General features: G+C 51.9%; 3 protein-coding genes across 3 annotated transcripts; all 3 read left to right on the top strand.

The window, feature by feature from the left end:
• The first annotated feature begins 5,065 nt into the window (after window positions 1-5,065).
• On the top strand, window positions 5,066-5,866 carry LOC147977397 (uncharacterized). Its single transcript, XM_087521154.1, has one exon. It carries the CDS (start codon window positions 5,066-5,068, stop codon window positions 5,864-5,866), a length of 801 nt encoding a protein of 266 aa, XP_087377280.1.
• A 1,204-nt stretch (window positions 5,867-7,070) lies between these two features.
• Window positions 7,071-10,365, top strand: LOC125553262 (DUF1499 family protein). The gene is made up of 8 exons (XM_048717070.2): window positions 7,071-7,303; window positions 7,395-7,451; window positions 7,575-7,700; window positions 8,652-8,727; window positions 8,824-8,916; window positions 9,013-9,126; window positions 9,248-9,335; window positions 10,079-10,365. Exons 1-7 carry the CDS (start codon window positions 7,191-7,193, stop codon window positions 9,299-9,301), a joined length of 633 nt encoding a protein of 210 aa, XP_048573027.2. The 5' UTR covers window positions 7,071-7,190; the 3' UTR covers window positions 9,302-9,335; window positions 10,079-10,365.
• Window positions 10,366-12,248: 1,883 nt separating this feature from the next.
• On the top strand, window positions 12,249-14,185 carry LOC125553261 (uncharacterized). Its single transcript, XM_048717068.2, has one exon. It carries the CDS (start codon window positions 12,338-12,340, stop codon window positions 13,961-13,963), a length of 1,626 nt encoding a protein of 541 aa, XP_048573025.1. The 5' UTR covers window positions 12,249-12,337; the 3' UTR covers window positions 13,964-14,185.
• The last annotated feature ends 4,658 nt before the right edge of the window (window positions 14,186-18,843 follow it).

Here is an 18,843-nt window from a genome sequence, read left to right as displayed (position 1 = left end):
TGAAGCTTCTCCTCCACTCGTCTTGTGCCGACGCCGTGTTGGCCGTCTCTGCATTCACCGTGCCCGCCCACCCACCTGCCGCGGGGTGTGGAGTTACGGTGGGAGTTACCGCTCGTAGCCTTTCGGCTGGGCGTCGCCGCCTTCCCCCTAGGTCTCTGCTGCCTCCATGCTGCCCATTCCTACGAGCCCCTGCGTGTCGGCTGCTGGTTCGGCAACACGCGATCTGTCTCCTAACCACCCCCTGTCTCTCAAAACCAACCCGCTCCTGTCCCTGTCGGAGGGAACCCCCCTCTGTCCCCGCGCGGCGGACAGGGGAGCAATGACGCCGCGCCTTCAACGCCTATCGCTGTCTCGCCTACCCGGCGTCCTTCCTTTCTCCACGCGCTGTCCCCCCCCCCCCCCCCGCCCCGCCCGTTCACCGCCACCCGCCGCCTGTAGCGCCCCTCTCCCTCGACGGGTGTTTCCGGTGTCTCTCGATGCGGCATTTCATAGCCGACTGTAGGGACCCTGTCTGCTGTCGCCAGTGCTGGTGCCGCCGCTCGGGCCACAAAGCGCGCTCCCACTCCTGCCCCATGGCTGCCCCCCACCCCCGCCCCGCTGCGATGCGCCCTCCCGCTCCCACCGCCTCTCCCGTGCCTCCACCGCCCCCGCCCCCACACCGCGCTCCCACCCCTACCCTGGTGCTTCCCGACGCGCAACGGGGGTCCCTCCCGCCCACCGCCCCCGCTGCATTGGTTCCCCCGAGAGCATGTGTGGCGTCGACGGTTCCCCCCCCCCCGCCCCCTGCGCGCGACGTCTCCATCACCTCGGTGTGCGCGTCTCCGATGCCCTCGCCGAACGACGACGCGGCTCCAAGCCACCTCGGGGCGTCGCCGATGATCCTGGCGGCCCCAGCCCCACCCTCGCCGGAGCTCTTGCTGCTGCGCGGGCAATCCTCCTCGAGCTGCTCATCGCTCTCATCCTCCTCTGCCGGGACGGTGGTCTCCTCCGGGGCCCCGTCCTTCGGCAACGACTCTGACCGCCCCGCCTTCGTCGAGGTTTACATGCCGGATGGCGACTATGAGGCTGCTCGTCGCCTCGCCGTCGTCTCCATCGAGCCGTCGTCCGCATTCATCAACTCGACGGTGGCAGTGCAGACGGCGCTCGCGCGTGGGGTGGGGGACCTCTCATTCGACGTTGTCCCCTCTTCGGTCAGCGTCATGTACCTGCGGTTCGCCTCGTGGGCGGACCGTGAGGCCGCCATGCGCCGCCAGCCGTTCTTCCATGAGGGGGCCCGCATCGACCTGCATCGGGAGGAAGAGTTCGGGCGTGTTCCCCAACGCGCTCGCTTCTGCGTCCTCCTCGCCACTTCCGCCTTCCCCGTCGAGTTTCTCAACCCTGTTGGGATCCGCGCCGCCTTCTCCGGCTTTGGCAAGCTGCTGGAGGTAGACCCGCGGGTCATCTCTGCGCGCGAGCTGGCCATGGTTCGCGCCGTCGTCCTCATGGAGCGGCCGCGCGACCTACCTTCCGACGTCTGGCCATGGAGCGGGCGCTGGGCGGCTCGTGTGGTCTCCATCGAAGCCATCAAGTTCTGGGACATGGAGGCGTCGTTCGGCGACGACGGCGAGTACATTCCCTTCTTCTCCGATGGGCCGCCTCCGTTCGCGCATAACCAGCCCCCTCTCCTTGGCCGCCCCATGCAGCGCTCTTTGGACGCCGGGCCGGTGCTGGCGGAGCACCGTGGACGGGGGGCGGGGGCCAGCTGGCCTCTCTTCTCCGCGTCTTGAATGCTCCTCCCCTCCCCGACGCCGGCGACGCGGGTGGCCTGTGTGCCTGGAGCCCACCCACCCTCTCGTCCTCTCCGGCCAGCTCTGGGCATGGCTGCTCGTCCGTGGTCATCGCCGAGCTCGACGGTGAAGCTGATGATGCCGATAGCGCCATGGCCTCCCTTGAGCTGGGGGGCAACGTCGCACCCCCGCCTCGCCCTGCTCGAGCCGGCCACCTTTGTCAGTATCGAGGAGAAGGCCGTGAAGCGTCGGGCCCTGAAAGAGGCCCTCCTTGGCTGCTCTCCTAGGCTTCAGGGAAAATCCATTTGTAACCAGGTGGTTGAGGCCGTGGTTCGCCCCCTTGGGAGGAAAGCAGTGGCGGAGCTCCGTTCTGCTGCGGCCATCCTAGCTGCCCTGGTGCGCCGTCCTGAAGATGTGTAGACGCCCTAGGCTTGCTTGTATCGCCTCGAGCACCATTGTTGTTGTTTCATCCCGCCTGTTTGGGAGGCTTGTGTCGGTCTTTTCTTCTACTTGTGCTCGGGTGCCGCCGCTGTGTCTCCATGGCTAGCCCACCCTGTGTCAAACTCTCTCTCCTCTCCTGGAACGTGCAAGGTTTAGGCGATCCCGATAAATGCGCCCGTGTCCGGGCGGCCGTCGAATCAATCAACCCTTGTGTCGCTTGTTTTCAGGAGACGAAGCTTGCTCACCTAGACTCCTTTAAGCTCGCCTCTTTCCTACCAGGGCGTCTCTTGACTTTCACCGTCAAGGACGCCGACGGGAGCCGCGGGGGGATTGTTACGGCCTGGGATCCCCACCTTTTCGACTTACTCTCTTCCACACCCTCCCGTTACTCTCTGACCACGGTCCTCCGCTCTGACTCCACGGACCTCTCTTTCGCTCTCACAAACGTCTACGCTCCCGCCGATCACTCCTACACGCAGGCCTTGGTCGACGACCTGGAGGGGGTTGCCGCCTCTATTTCGCGCCCCTGGCTTGTTTTAGGAGATTTCAACCTCATCCGGAGACCGGGTGAGAAGAACAACGATCATTTCGACGCCGCCCGGGCGGCGACCTTTAACGCCATGATCAATGGCCTTGGGTGGCTTGAGCTGCCGCTCTCTGACCGTCTTTTACCTGGACCAATAAGCGCTCCCCCCACTCTCGCTCGCCTCGACAGGGTCTTCTTCGACTCTAGGTGGGATGCCCTTTTTCCGGACTCCTCGCTCTGCTCTCGCCCCCGCACGGTCAGCGACCACGTCCCCCTGGTCGTCTCTGCCGCGTCAAAAATCCCAGCCTCCACCCGCTTCTTCTTTGAGACTGCCTGGTTAACTAACCCTCTCTTTCTCCCTTCCACTCTCCCTGCCTGGACGAGGTGCACTAGCGACCGGGATGTGGCCGGGGCGCTGGCCACGCGCAAAAAGGCTTTCAGGCCGGCGGCCAAAGCTTGGAAAAAGCAACACCGCTACGTCCCAACTTTTAGGAATGACTGCTCCTTTATTATTGATCTCATGGATTTTCTGGAGGAGTATTGTTGTCTCTCTACAGATGAGGCTGCTCTCCGCTTGGATGCCCGTCTGGCTTTGGACGCTGCCATCATCAGGCAGGCGGCGTATTCGAAGCAGCCGGGGAAGTGTCGCGGCGTGCGGGAGGGGGATGAAAACACCCGCTTCTTCCACGTGCAGGCCTCCCAACGCCGGCGTGGGAACTGCATCCGCGTCCTCGACGTCGACGGCTCCCACGTCATGGGGCATGCAGCGAAGGCGGGGGCACTTTTGGGCTTCTACTCCAGCCTCCTGGGCCGTGCGACCCCGCCCGTCTGGCATTTCGACATTGCGGGCCTCCTCGCCGCCCCCCCCCCACGTCCACGGGCCCTCGCTTGTGGCCCCCTTCTCCACCGACGAGATCAGGCGTGCGGCCCTTTGCCTCAATCGCTCGAGCGCCCCGGGCCCCGACGGATTGGGCCCGGCATTCTACCATGCCGCATGGGGCACGGTCGGGCGTGACATCGAGCGCCTGTTCGCCGCCGTCTACGACGGGTCGGCTCGGCTTGACAGGATCAACAGGGCGTTCATCACCCTGCTCCCGAAGAGCGAGGGGGTGCCGACGCCGGGCGGGTTCCGCCCCGTCTCTTTGCAAAACGCCGATATCAAGATCTTGTGCCGCGGCCTCACCACTAGGCTGCAGAGGCAGATCGGCTTGTTGATCGACGAGGACCAGTCCGGGTTCATCCCAGGGCGAAGCATCGCCGAAAACTTCGTCTACGCGGTGGAGATGGTGCAGTGCTGCTACAAGCGTGCTGCCCCCTCCATCATCTTCAAGTTAGACTTCTCCAAAGTCTTCGACTGCATCAACTGGGAGAGCCTGTGTGTGATCGCGCTGGCTAGGGGTTTCCCCGAGCTTTGGTGTGATTGGATGGAATTGATCCTTCGCTCCTCGCGCTCTGCGGTCCTGCTCAACGGCGTCCCGAGGAAGTGGTTTCCCCTTCGCTGCGGGCTGCGGCAAGGGAATCCCATCTCCCCCTACCTCTTGCTCCTCGTCGCCGACGTGCTCCAGAGGCTGATCCGCCGGGACGACCTGCTGCGTCACCCGCTGCTTGACGGGGAGCCGCCGCTGGTGTTGCAGTACGCGGACGACACGCTCATCATCATGCGTGTGTGTCCGTCTGCGGCGGTCCGGCTACGCTCGATCCTTGACGACTTCGCTGCGCCTACCGGCCTCGTCATCAACTACTCAAAGAGTACGTTGTTCCCGATGCATGTGGAGGCTGACACCCTAGCCGCGATTGTTGCGGTAATGGGGTGCCGGGTGGAGGGGTTCCCGCAGACATACCTGGGGCTCCCGCTGTCATGCCACAAGCTCTCTCTGGCGGATTTCCACTTCATCATCGCCAAAGTCGACCGGTACCTTGCTGGCTGGTGTGCCCGTCTCCTCCCAACCTATGCCATGGGCGCGCTCAAGCTGCCTCCCAAGGTGATGCGCGCGCTGGACTCCCTCCGCCGCTCATTCCTCTGGAACGCGGCAGAGCGAGCTTCCGGTGCGCAGTGTCTCGTTGCCTGGGAGTTGGTGTGCCGCGGCAAGGAGGAGGGAGGCCTGGGGGTCCGCGACCTCGCCACACAGAATGACGCCCTCCTTCTGAAGATCCTGCACCGACTCCACTCTGTCCCTTTGTCTCGCTGGGCGACCTGGGTTTGGGGCGCCCTGGGGGGCGTCTCCTTCTAGACCCTCGTAGCTCGGGGCTCGCCGGCGAGCATTGGGTTGCGCTTCGGGGGCTTATGCATGTCTACCGCGCTCTCTCCCGCGTCTCCTTGGGGGATGGCAGGATGACGGCCTTCTGGGAGGATCATTGGCTCCCCTGCGGGCCCGTACGGTGCGCCTTCCCGGCCCTGGCTTCACATGCGACGTGCTCGGAGGTCTCGGTCTGGGTTGTCCGCAACCTGGGGCTAGACGCGGTGCTTGTGCCACGGCTGACCACTGCTGCAGCCCGGGAACGCCTCCTCTTGCTCCCGCTCATCGGGCGGGCGGGAGAGGGCGAGGGCAAAGCTGACGATCGCAGCCTGATCCTTTGCGATCAGAAGGGCGGGCGGCTGGCGTCGAGCGCAGCCTACGGGCTCTTCCGCCTGGGCGGAGAGGTGGTGGAGAACGCCGCCTTTCTCTGGAGATCGCCAGCGCCTTCCAGGGTTCGGTTCTTCGCCTGGCTGCTGACGCTCGGCCGTATCCACACTCGGGACAATCTGCTGAAGAAACACGTCGTCGAGCTGCGGGGCGCTGGGTGCCCGGAGTGCGGGGCGAGCCTGGAGACGCCTGATCACTTGATCTTCGGCTGCCCCTTCACGAGTGCGTTCTGGTGCTCTCTGCGCCTCTCCACCTCGAGGGCCTCTGTGCGTGCTCTGCATCTCTTTGACGCCTTCGCGGTTGTCGACTCTGCCTCGCCACAGGCGTTCGTACAGCTGTGCTGCTGGCACCTCTGGAAGCGGCGGAACGCGGTTGTGTTCAGACAGGAAACGCCGTCCCTGACCGCCACTTTGAAAGCCTGTCGCGACGACGCCATCCTCTGGCGCGGTCGGTTCCGTTTTGCGGATCGTGGTCATGTTGATACATGGCTGCTGGCCCTGCGTGGATAGATCAAACTGCATGTAATATAGCAAAGGGGTCTGCCCCCTCCTTCTTTCTCTCTGCCACCCCGGCTTCTATACCAATTGTACTGAATGTTGGGTCGAGAGGAAATATATTCAGGTGGGGGAGTCCCCCCCCCCCCCCCCCCCGACAAGATTCAAGTGTACCGATTGTCTCCTAACGTATTTTTATGATCAATCAAAACTTTATTAAAGGGACTAATGTTGCCTCTACATGTAATCATTGTATGTCCCACAAGATGCAAGTTAGGGAAACTTATTTTGACCCCTCAATTCTCAACGATGATATGTTGACAAGAGTAAGGATCATTTCATAGTTTTTGGTGATCTATTACCACTTTGAGGTTATAGGTGTGTGAATACTATCAAAAGGGGATTAAGGTTTGTGAGGCGAGTCCCTCTATGGTAGCAGGGGGAGTTGCATGTGTCTTCGTCCGGTCGGTGGTGCTTCGGCAGCGATGGTGCTGATTTGATTATTACGTGGTCTCGGGCGGACATTTAGGTTTGATCGACCCAACCTCGTATTCTTCTCTAAACCATGGATGCTTGGGGTTCTGCATCACTAACACTTCCTGGCAGAGGTCATGATGCTTTATTGTCCTGACTGATGACGACGCAGAACTCCAACAGCTGCAACATCAATATGTGGGGGTGGAGAGGATGGAGGACTCCCTAAGGACTGGATTGCTTTTTTGTAGCATTGTTGGCGTTCCATTAATACTCTCTCTGTTTCTAAATATTTATCTTCTTAGTGATTTTAAATGAAATACCACATACGGATGTATATAGACATATTTTAGAGCGTAGATTCACTCATTTTGCTTCGTATGTACTCCTTCCGTTTGGAATTAGTTGTCTCGGATATGGATGTATCTAGAACTAAAATATGTTTAGATACATCCATTTCTGTGACAAGTAATTCCAAACGAAAGGAGTAGTCACTTGTTGAAATCTCTAGAGAGACAAATACTATTTAGGAACGGAGGGAGTAGATAGCAGCAGCTCTTGGAAAAAATAGCAGCCCCAAGTCGGGAAACCATTTTTTTAGCAACACTCTGGAAACCAAATAAGATGCACTTCTTTTCTCTTGGTGGAATTATCTGGCCCAACCTAGGCCTCCTCCCCCTCTCCCACGACGAGCCTAGAACAGCAAGCCTGGGCTGGGCTGGGTTAGGGCCGAAGTTCGTTACACACACACTCGTGGCCCAGGCCGGGTCGTCCACTCAGACCAGCCTCCCGTCCCACTCCCATCCTCTCCACGGTGGCCGGCCGGAGTGAGTCCCTCCGTCCCTGCCCACCGGACGAGCAAACGATGAACTCGTCGGCGGTCACCTGCTGCTGCCCCCCACCAACCCCCGCTCCCGGCGGCAAGGCATCACCCTCTCCACGCCTTAACAACAAGAGCAGCGCAAGAATCGGACGAAGGTATGTATCCTCATCCCCCATCTCCGACTAGAGTACGTACATCTGATGGTGGATGGTCGCCGCTTGTATCTCAACCCCGGGACGAATTCAGGGACCTGGTGCTGAGGAGCAGCGAGCTCGCCACGCTCGCCGCCATCTTCCACTTCAGGTAAAATTCAGAACCTGAGCTCTCTCTGAAGAAGGGGATGCAGTCAACAGTTAACTGAATTTCTTGTTCTGTTCTTCTGACAAGTGTGTTTGTTTATTTCTCTTGCTCTCTTTGCTGCGCCAGTGGCACAAAGCCGAGCTACCTTGGCGTGCAGAAGAGGCCCCCATCCCTTGCGCTGTGCCCGGCGACCAACAACTGCGTGTCCACGTCGGAGAGGATAAGCGACTCCAATCACTACGCTCCCCCATGGTAACCATTTGTGTTTAGTTCTTTCACACAATGGGCCCTATGTTTATGTTAAACTCTAATTGTTCTCCGTTTTGAAACTGAACACCCAGCGATTCAAAACCGTAAGCGCAGCATAGAGTTTTCGTTCGACAGTAGGCAGGCCTGCTTCATCCATCCTTAATTTGTGCGTCGTACGCGCTGTGGAATGTTTGGTTTGGTTTATTCTGTATGTATGGAAGCTCTTGATGATGAACCACACTATATGATAAATTCAGCGAGTAAGAAATTGCAGAGTCCCAAATATGACAAAATGACATCTTTTATTTTCTAAAAACAATAATGCATCTGTTGACTCAAACCGTTAAGAAAACCAACACTTTCCCTTTGTATAACAAGTGTGTGCCTTGAGCACTTCTCACAGTCTGCTGGGTGTCACTTGTCCTGCATATGTGCATATACACAATGTAAGATTTTGGTTCGACAACAGGCCTGCTTCTTTAATCCTTTGTCCGGCGTATGCATTATGTAATATGTGTGATTCAATTTATTCCCTACGGTAGTTCTTGATGAACCACAATATATGATAAGTTCAGTAAGTCAGGAATTGCAGTTCTAAATAGTACGTATGACAAAATAAGAGTCACTGTTATCTGCATTTTCTAACACAATTAATTGAATTACTCTTCGTTTCTAAAACTAAACTTTGCCTCGTCGCAGTACTGCACTTATATATGCATCTGTTGACTCAAACCTTTGAGGAACAACACTTTCCCTTTGTGAACAAGTGTCTGACTTGAGCACTGCTGACAGTCTGCTTTGCAAATGAATTTTTCATTTTCGAATGTTGTATCGCATATTCTGTCTAATCATCAGGTGCTCCTTTGATAGCTCTTTAATATATCCGGATTTGTAAAAATGTTTGAAAGATTCATCATCTGCAGTGTGGAGTACTGAACATGACCTTTTTTTTAGGAATTACAATCCCAAGGATGGCCCCAGAGATAAACCCATAAGCAAAGATGAGGCCATGAAAGAGCTCATTGAAGTTGTATGTAACATCTCTACCTTGTTTTTATAGTGTGCAGCGGGTGGGTAAATTGCTAAAGTCATATCAGCATGTTGTATTTGTAATACCTGTTGGCAGGTGACCAAGACAAAGCCAGACAACTTCAGTCCTCGTGTGGTAGAGAAAGGAGATGACTATGTTCGAGTTGAATACGAGAGCCCTATATTCGGGGTAGCACCTTGTTACTCTTGTAATCCACATGCTCACGCAAGTGTAGATTACCATGTTATTATTCAGTAATGACTGTATGTTCCTCCGTCCGTGCAGTTTGTAGATGACGTCGAGTTCTGGTTCCCTCCTGGCAACAAATCAATCGTTCAGTACCGATCGGCGTCTCGGTCAGGATTCATCGACTTTAATGCTAACAAGAAGAGAGTAAAGGCAAGCACACACACACACACACACACACACACACACACACACACACACACACACACATCATTTCTGTCATTTGTTCTGGTGTATATTTTAGGTATGATGTGCGATTCTTGTTCTGTGGCAGGCACTGAGATTGGCACTGGAAAAGAAGGGCTGGGCTTCAGAAAGCACCTTCTGAATATGAATCAGCATAGCTGTGAATTGATCAATTGGTATAGCAGTATATCACTATTCCTCTTAATTTGTCACCCCTACAGAATATCTACTGGAAATCTGGTAACTAAAGTTTGCATCACACAACTTTTATCATGACATCGAAAGAGGTTTGTACATGGATGCTTTCCACGCAGAGCGCTTCCTAATCAGTAGCAGCACTAGTGCATATGTTTTGAGTGCATGCATCGTTTGCACTCCAAACAAATTAGCAGCATTGTCATGATACCATGCCATATGGCAGATATGCAACTTTGTGAGGCATAAATGGGTGGAATATCTCCTCCATTGAACTTGGAGGTGCATATCCATCGAAAGGCGTCAACTTTGGGTGCTGTCGACGCAAAGTGGGAGCGCTGGAGATGTCACATTGCTCCATCTCTCTCTGCTTTTCCCCTTGTTTCAAAACCTCTTCTGCCGAATCCCGTTTGGTCAGCGCTGCCGCTGACCGTTGGATTCGATTGGTGGCACAGCTCTGCAGACAAAAAATAAAATAACAAATCACGGCCACTTAAGCGCCTAGTGTCTCAAGTAACTTACTAGGCATTGCACTGCACTGTCAAGCATGGCATCATGATGGCTGGTTTGACAAAAGAAAACCAAATTGTTGAGGTACACATACGTGATGCAAAAACAAGCATATCTGAATTTTGATTTTGCAGATATATTTGCATATACTGCGCCGGATTGAGTGAGGTGGCTATCGGTATCATGACCCATGACTGCTGCTTTTGATTTCCAGCCAAGGCAGGAGGAACAGCCAGGCGCACTCACTATGCAACAATGGAATGGGGTCAAAAGGAGCAACCATGCATGGATGGGCGCCATTGAGGGGTCAAACCCAACAAGATCTAGTGTACTCCTTTTTCTTCTTTTTTGACTGCCTAGTGTGCTACTACCACTACTACTTAATTGACTTAGTGCACTCGTCCGACACTTGGTGGCTAGCTTTCGTCGACCAGGTGTCGATCACGCAGGACTCCTGAGACAAAAAGAGTGCTCAATATATATTTATTTTTCGATATACAAGTGGCAAAACCAGATCAAGTGCCAACTAAGTGGCCATGTCACTTCAGGTGGCAGAACCAGAGCAAGTGCCAGCTAGGATGCCATGTCACTGAAGGGGCTTCATCTGCAGTTGTCTTGGGGTCGAGGAGGGTGAAAAGTAGACTTGAGAAGAGTAATATTTTTAGGGTAGACTTGGGAAGAGTTTGGCTGACTAAAAGTAGCCATGTTTTTTCTACTTCTTTTTGGGGGTATGGCCAATATGATTCATGCATGCATGGTTGACAAACAGAAAAGCTAGTAGCAGCATCTTTTCATGGCGTGGACCGAATGTGATGATACGGCAACGGTGGGTGCAGATGCAGATGCAGCCATTCTCAAGGCTGTACTCCATCTACTATCCATCTAGCATGATTGTCTCCTCTCCTGGCTAACTTTCCTAACACTAGTCACTAGTACTAGTACCTTAATTATTACTACTAATTTATTTATATGCTAATCTGGGCTAGAGAATTCTCCATGAAACTTCAAATCACACACCTCAGATCTCTTCTTAGCCAGGCACTGCAACCTCACCCACAGGCCAGGTGTTGAATGTTAATCAGAGTGTGTGTGAAGGCCACTGAACAGAAAAATCATGTCTCCCAACAGTTTCAGCTAAGTGGACTCACACACACACACACACACTATCTATCTAGCTTTACACTTAAGCAGTGGTGAGATCTGCTCCTTCCACACAATGTGCAACAAGCAAGCAGGTGGATCTAGGTAGCTTAGCTAGATTAGCTATGAGCCAATATGGTCAAGTCAAAAGAGATGATGCAGATGGATGCATGGATGGATGGGGATGCAGCACCACTCCCACCACCTTCACTTGTCTAGCTTGTGGTTTACCCCTCCCTCTCTCATGCACCAGGAGAATACGATCCACCAGCTAGTGTGAGTGTGACCACACCTCTCTTTCTTCTCTTGCAAACCCCCAACCCTACTTAATTCTCCAACCCTCTTTCCTTGTCCAAAATTGGTCATACGTGTCGGGACGAAGATTCAGCCGACGTCACGCCCCCTCTTCTCCTTTGTTGTGACCCTCCACCCTCCTCGTCGACATGATAGAGAACATATGCGATAAATCATCCGCTATCGTTCAAAATAATACCGAAAATTTCACTCTTTGGATTTGTGCAGCTATTTTTCGCAGATTTCGTAATATTTTTTTGTTTCGTAAAGGATGATCACCTACGCCTCTGCATCGATCGGTTGATGCACACAACCATACATTATTTATTATTGAAAACAATGATTAGCCCCAAGATTTGCTTTGTAAGATTGATTTTTTTGATCCGGTGGTATGATCTAGACGACACAAGGCATGTCATTGTCCTCACGAGCAGAGGTTGACACTCCATGCCTCCACCATCCTACAACTCATCGTCAAATCGATGTGTTTCCATTCCCATATCACCATCACCACTCACCTTTAACACGTCGCAATTTCGCGCTCTAGATCTTACTATAACGCACCAAACATTCCAAATCAGGTTCCTACCATGCGCTTACAAATCATTCTTTCTTTTTTTCCTTGTAATATTATTAATATTTCTAAAAAATCTTTTATTCCAAAGTATTATGAAAATAATATCAATGGATATTTATGGCATTACCGAATATATAAACCTTTTAACACCTGCGCGATTCACACTCTACTTTCCACAACATTCAAAGCATTTCAAACCAAAATTCAACCGCGTGTTTTTGTTTCATCGACACTTTGATCATCTTGTGATTATTTCAAATTTGTAGAGACTTTTTTTGTGCTTGCATCCCTAATAGTGTTGTTGTACTAGGATAGGAAGCACTTGAAACATTTTGACCTTGAGACCTTTTCCATTCCTTTGGACTACAACTATCCTCTTATATATACACGCACGAGGGCAAGTGGCTAGCTCTTGCTCCCTTCTTGCTGGTGCGTGCCATTGACAGACAGATCGATCCACCCATGCCCATGGCGCGCGAGTCATGGCTGGCCAAGGTCCGGTCGGCCATCTCGTCGAAGCCCTCGTCGTCGGGTGCGCCGCCGGCGGGTGCCGGTGGCAAGAAAGGCAACGTTGGTATCCTCGCCTTCGAGGTGGCCAGCCTCGTGTCCAGGCTGCTCCACGTGTGGCGCGCCGTCGGTGACCCGGCCGTGGCGCGCCTCCGCCACGAGGTCGTCCACCTCGACGGCGTCCGCAAGGTCGTCTCCGACGACGACGCCTTCCTGCTCGGCCTCGCGCGCGCCGAGCTCGTCGACGCGCTGCGGGGAGCTGCCGATGCCGTCGCTGCCCTGGCGGAGCGCTGCGCCGACCCCTGCTTGCGTGAGTTCAGGGACGCGCTGCTGGAGTTCGCCGACACCGGCCGCGACCGCCACCGCTGGGCCGCGCCCACGTGGAAGGAGATGGACGCGCGCGCGAGGAAGTTGGAGAAGCAGGTGGCCACCACCGCCGCGCTCCGCGGGGCCATGGAGGAGCTCGCGGAGGCTGAGCACGGCCTCCGGAAGTTCCTGCGGGCCGACGCTGCTGCAAGCGGCGGCGGAGGGTGCCATCGGCGCAGCATGTCGGCGAGCAAGATCTCGGTGGCGTCGGAGCAGCAGCAGCTCATCTTCTCCAAGAAGCAGGACGTGAAGAACCTCAAGCAGACGTCCCTGTGGGGGTGCACCTTCGACGCCGTCGTCTCGTCGCTGGCGCGCGCGGCCTTCACCATCCTCGCGCGCATCAAGCTCGTCTTCGGCGCCGGCGGCCAGGACCAGCGGCACGCGCCGCTCTACCGGAGCCTCACGCTCTCCTCGGCCGTCCACCCGTCGGCCGACGCGCAGTCCCCGCCGCCGCCGTCGCGCAAGTCCATGTCGATGGAGGCGGTGCCGTTCGACGTGGCCGCCGTCGTCCAGAGCGCGAAGGGCAGCAGACGGCGCGGCTTCTTCGAGTACAGCACGGCGACGCTGGTGCCGCCGGCGGGGACGCTGGGCGCGGCGGCCCTGGCGCCGCGTTACGCAGGGCTGGTGATCTCGATCGAGCGGATGGCGCGGTCGCCGCAGCGCATGGTGGGGCCGGACGAGCGGGACGAGCTGTACGGCATGCTGACGGCGAGCGTGCGCGCGCAGCTCCGGGCGCGGCTGCGCGGCGCGGTGGCCGAGGCGGACGCGGGGCTCGCCGGCGAGTGGCGCGCGGCGCTGGGCGGCATCCTGGAGTGGCTGGCGCCCATGGCGCACGCCACGGTGCGGTGGCAGGCGGAGCGCAGCTTCGAGCAGCGGAAGACGACGTCGACGTCGTCGACGACGGACATAGCCCGGCTCCCCCCTCGCCACGGCGGCGGCGGCGGCGGCAACACGTTCCTGCTGCAGACGCTGCAGTTCGCGGACCGGGACAAGGTGGAGGCGGCCGTGGCGGAGCTGCTCGTGGGGCTGAACTACGTGTGGCGGTTCGAGAAGGAGATGAGCTGCCGCGCGCTCTTCGCCGTCCACCGCGAGTTCGTGGAGCGCGGCGGCCGCCCCAGCGACTTCGACGGCGCCGACAGCTGCCGAGGAGGAGGAAGCCACTCCCACCACGCCGTCGACGGCAGCGGCAATGGAACAGTAAGCTCGTGCGCCTAGGCCGTCCGATCAGAAACCAACGGCCCTGATCAGACATCCGTGTGTTTAATCGTTCCTCTTATTTTGTCCGCCCACCCCTCCCCCTAGTTAAAGGATTTTTGTGGTAATTGGGGCCGGATGGGATCTCTTGTTCATCTTCATCTTGATGTGAGTGGTTAATTAGCATGTAATCGTACATAGAAATCAAATATTCTCATATACACTATGATAATTAAGTACGTACTACCTTCGATCCATAAAATGTGCCGCGGTTTTAAACTAACCTCACTTCAAAACTAGTTCAAAACTGCGACACTTATTTTGGATCAGAGGGAGAAGTGTTTTTGCCATTTTCTTTCCGTGATTGAGAAAAGATGAGATGAGGGATGATGGTGAGCCAACATACATGCATCTGTGTCTGATGAAGCCCCTCCATCACCACAGACAGCAACCCTACACAACACCAGTTGAAGTGAGCAAGATGATGATGGTGATGCATCTGTGAGCCCATTGTCCACTGCATGGGGGGCAATGGAGGCAACAGTAAATCCAAGGATGTAGATTTGCTGCTCCTCTCCTCAACATTCAACAAGTTGTTACATATCTAATCTACCAGTCTACTCAAGCACTCGCCCTTTCCATCTCATCTCATCTCATCTCATCTCATCAGCAGCAGCAGCAAAGTTGCTGCTGCTAATTGTTAAATAATGAGGGTGCATGTGGTGGCTGTGACCACAGGAGGTGAGGTTTGAGATGTAGAACTGGGGGACACATGGGGGTTGAGTCAATCATGATGGAGGATTCCATCCATCCATGCAGCACATGCTTCCCTAGCTAGCTAACTAAGCTAGCTGCTCCTGAATCACAGAGACACTTGCAGGAGCCTGCTTGCACTAGATTAATCTATCTGTGTGTATGTGGCAGTTCAGTTGGAAGAACTATGCATACCTGATGCATGCACCTCTCTGTATTCTACACCAGGTATCCCTGTGTTCATACAGTGGAAGATCTCAACCCCTTTTGTTTATCTACAGTACCTGCAGCCAGCTCCCCACAGCTGGTCATTTGGGTGTTCCAACACCTAGCTGCTTGTCCTCATGCTGTATTGTTATTATCATTCATAGGTCCTTCATTCATGAATTTCTGAAATTGTTCCCACTCAAATACATATATTTCTCTCTTTTATACTACAAGAGAAAGAGAGATCTAAAGCTGACTTATATGCTCTGTCAGGTCCTAATCGCACCTTTCGATCCGCTGAATCGCTCTAAATTTCATTCGTTTTGCACATGTCTGCATCCACCTTGCACGCACAGGGGGGCTGGGTGTGTGGGATGAAAGCTCCTGGACATTGATCAGAGAATCATGTCACATGGAGTGCTGCATCTCTGAAAGCACCCTGTGCCTTAAGGGATCAACATGAGCATTTCCCTTTTCGATGCCATGTCATTGTTAATGAGCTGCGAAACACTCATCTTATCTTCCTTGAAAAAGCCCGTTCAGGCAGACATTTGAAAGACAAAAGTGATCTTTTTTTCTGAAGGATAAAAGAAAATACTTTGTGCAGCTGCTGAAAAATGAAGAACAGCTGCTTTAATCATGTCACAGGGGGGATCATGCAGGAAAGAGCAGAGCGCCGGTGGTTACCTGAAGCTTTAATTCAGATATATAATAGTAGTAGTGGTTAGTAGTAGTAGCTGCTGCTCTAATCTCATCATCTCCTGTAGTAGTCTACTCCAAAAGCAGATAGACACTCAATCCATGGACCCACCTACCATCTAGTACAAGAAAAAACATATGGTACATACATGTAGTATGATTTTGTAGCTTTTTTCCAACAACAGAAAATAAATAATTCTGTAGGGCTATGAAGATGGGTGTGCTTAGATGCATGATTGGTTATGTATTTGAAAGCCAATCTTTGCCAAGATTTCATTGGAACAGATAGCAACAAAATCAGTTTACTAGTTTATTTTCTGGTTGCTTGTATATATAGGCACGCATTTGTTGCTTTAAACTTGACGCATCTTCTTATTCAGAATAGCGCGGTGCAGATCGCAGAAGAATGTACCAACAATCAATTGCTTCCACTTTCTCCTCATCCCACTAAGCTACCTTGCTCAAGTTGTGAGTAGATATATATATATAGTTGATGTTCTACCTTTGTAGGTAAAATTAAATAAACAGAAAAGGTGCAACTTGGAGCAATAGACTACAAACAAAATAGATATAGTCACTCATGATTCGTCGGCGAGAGCTTTGACTCGAAAACACTCGACTAGCTACCTCGAGTGCGTCGATCGATCCATGGAAGTGGAGTGAGGGGCCTCCGAATTTCACAAGAAAAGGAAAGGCAGCAGATTTTCTTTCTCAGGAGGAAAGCATGTCATGGCATTGATATGGATCTCATTTTTCTCCTAGTTATTCTCTTTTTTCAAAAGAAGAAACAAAGGGAAGTAAAGTCTAGAATTGTGCTCTGAATTCTCCGATCCAATGACGACGGTGGACCCCTAAAGGCGAAGATGCTCGATCGTGTGCGCACAATTGAAATTAGAACATGGCCAGGTGCATGATGGTCTCTCTCCAATCTCCATGGCCGTGCTGCTGATGGTAATTAAGCAGCATTCATCGTCATCATTTGCAGGGCATTGCTGTGATTAATTAGTTACTTAATTAATTAATGTAGGAGTCACTAGCTAGATAAGTAGTGGACATATCACACCATGGTTAGCTGCACAAGGAACCAATATGGATTCCAAATGTTCCTGCCCAGGTGGTAATATGGGCGTAAAGTTAGGATCTGATTGGGCGACAAGTGTCCATTTCAGTCTTCAGAGAGCTGACTGATGTGTACCTTAATTTCCTACTTACAGTACCTCATGCTTGGCAAATAATTAGGTATGTAGGTGCATAGAATCTGCCGATGTTCTAGTTAATTATCATAGAAACGCCAAGCACATAAAGAAGAAGAATTGATACGGTGCGATCCATGAGTATATGTGCTTATTATTGCTCATATTGTATATACTACTAATAATCAAGTGCATTGTGGGGAACGTACGGCTCAAAGGTTGGTGTGTAGGCTTTATTCGACATTGTCAAAACATTCCATCTCCCTGTGGTTTCTTTATCAAGGAACGTTGGTTCAATCAAGAATGGACAAATGTACGTGTTTATATCAGCTTTTTTGTTGATTAAACTTAATTTTGGATGTAAAACTCTGTCCAGACACCGAGAGCATGACTATGGAGACGATTCGATGGTATCGCGTGCATGCTACGGACCTAGAAGGTGACACGAGGCCATATCCTAGATGTATATTTTGATTGAAGGCTTAAAAGACACAAAAAATTATTCACTTCTCCTAAACATATCAACGGGAAATATCTCTCCATACCCATTTATAATAAATGGTAGGATGGTCTTTATCTTTAATATGTCGCGCGTCCACCAGAACGTATTCGCCCTACGTTCGGGGAGGCACCCTCGACTGGGCCGGCTCACCGGTTGAGCTGACTAGTGTTTGTGACAAATGAGGAGCGTGCAAACTTAAGAACTAACACCAACACAGAATCTGGACGCCTTTTCAATTTTTTCGAACATTTGTTGGAATTTCTGAATAAATATTTAAAAATCAAATAATATTTGAAAATCCAATAAAAATGAACAACTTGAACACATCTTCAATTTTCCATTTTTTTATTAAAAGCATGAACATCCCAAAAAAACAAAGAGATATGTTAGTTCAAATGTTAAGAACATTTTTCTAAACAACATTTTCAAGAATTTTAAAGAGATATGAGGACTGTGCAAACTTAAGAGCTACTCCCTCCGTTCGGAATTACTTGTCTCGCAAATGGATGTATCTAGAACTAAAATACGTCTAGATACATCCATTTCTGTGACAAGTAATTCCGAACGGAGGGAGTAACTTAGTGAACAGTTTTTTGAACACAACTTGAACAACTTGCTTTCTTTTCGGCTTCTTATGTGGCAAAAAATGTAACTTTGTGGATTTTCAGGATGTTTTTTTTTGTGTTTTTCAAAACCTGGTTTTGTTCTATTTTATTTTGTTTTTTAACATTTTTTGTTTTTACCTATTTTTTCAAATGCGTAAACTTAAAAATAAATATTAAAAATACAATTCGTGAATATTTTTCAATATCTCGAAATTTTTTGGTAACCTTTTTTTGGTGAACTTTTTTTTAAAATCTATGTAAGTTTTCAAATCCATGAACATTTTTTTCAACATGGATGATTTTTTTTCAAATCCGCGAACGCTTGACCCGGCCCAAAAAGCGCCCGACCGGAGCAATGCCATCGCCTATCAGGGTGGTAGAAATCGAAAAACGGTTTTACCATTTGTTTATTTTAAATTTCGGTAAGCAAACCTACAAACCGAAAATGTCAACCCAATACAAAAAATCGATATTTTGGTTAACCGACTCATTCCGTTCGGGTTTCAGCTTATAACGAAACCCTTTTTGTGGCGTATACATACAAGCTACAACGCAGCTGCGAGCGCTTCCCATGTGTGGCATCCTCTTATATCCACGAGCACCTTTACCTTTTGAGCATACCTAAGCGATTGTGGCACTAACAAATAAGACGGTTGTCGTTGCACGGTTTGCCAGCCACACAGAAGGGGAATGTATCTGGTGCACCGCACCCCCGTTGCACATTAAAAAATGTTTAAATTTTTTTAAAAAAAATAGTGCATTGACACAACATCAATGTAAGTTGTCATAAAAATTCAAATCAAAATTCAAAACAATGCTCAAGATACAAAAATGACAAATTTGACGTCAATATGCTAATGGGCCAAAACTGAAGCCCAACTTGTGTTATGTACTATTCAATGTCAAATTTGTTATTTTTATATCTCGAACAATGTTTCGAAT

This window comes from Triticum urartu, chromosome 4A (genome assembly GCF_056163025.1).
Source record: "Triticum urartu cultivar PI428250 chromosome 4A, HENAU_Tu73, whole genome shotgun sequence".
NCBI classification, from domain to species: domain Eukaryota; kingdom Viridiplantae; phylum Streptophyta; class Magnoliopsida; order Poales; family Poaceae; genus Triticum; species Triticum urartu.
This window is presented reverse-complemented; position numbering and strand designations above follow the sequence as displayed.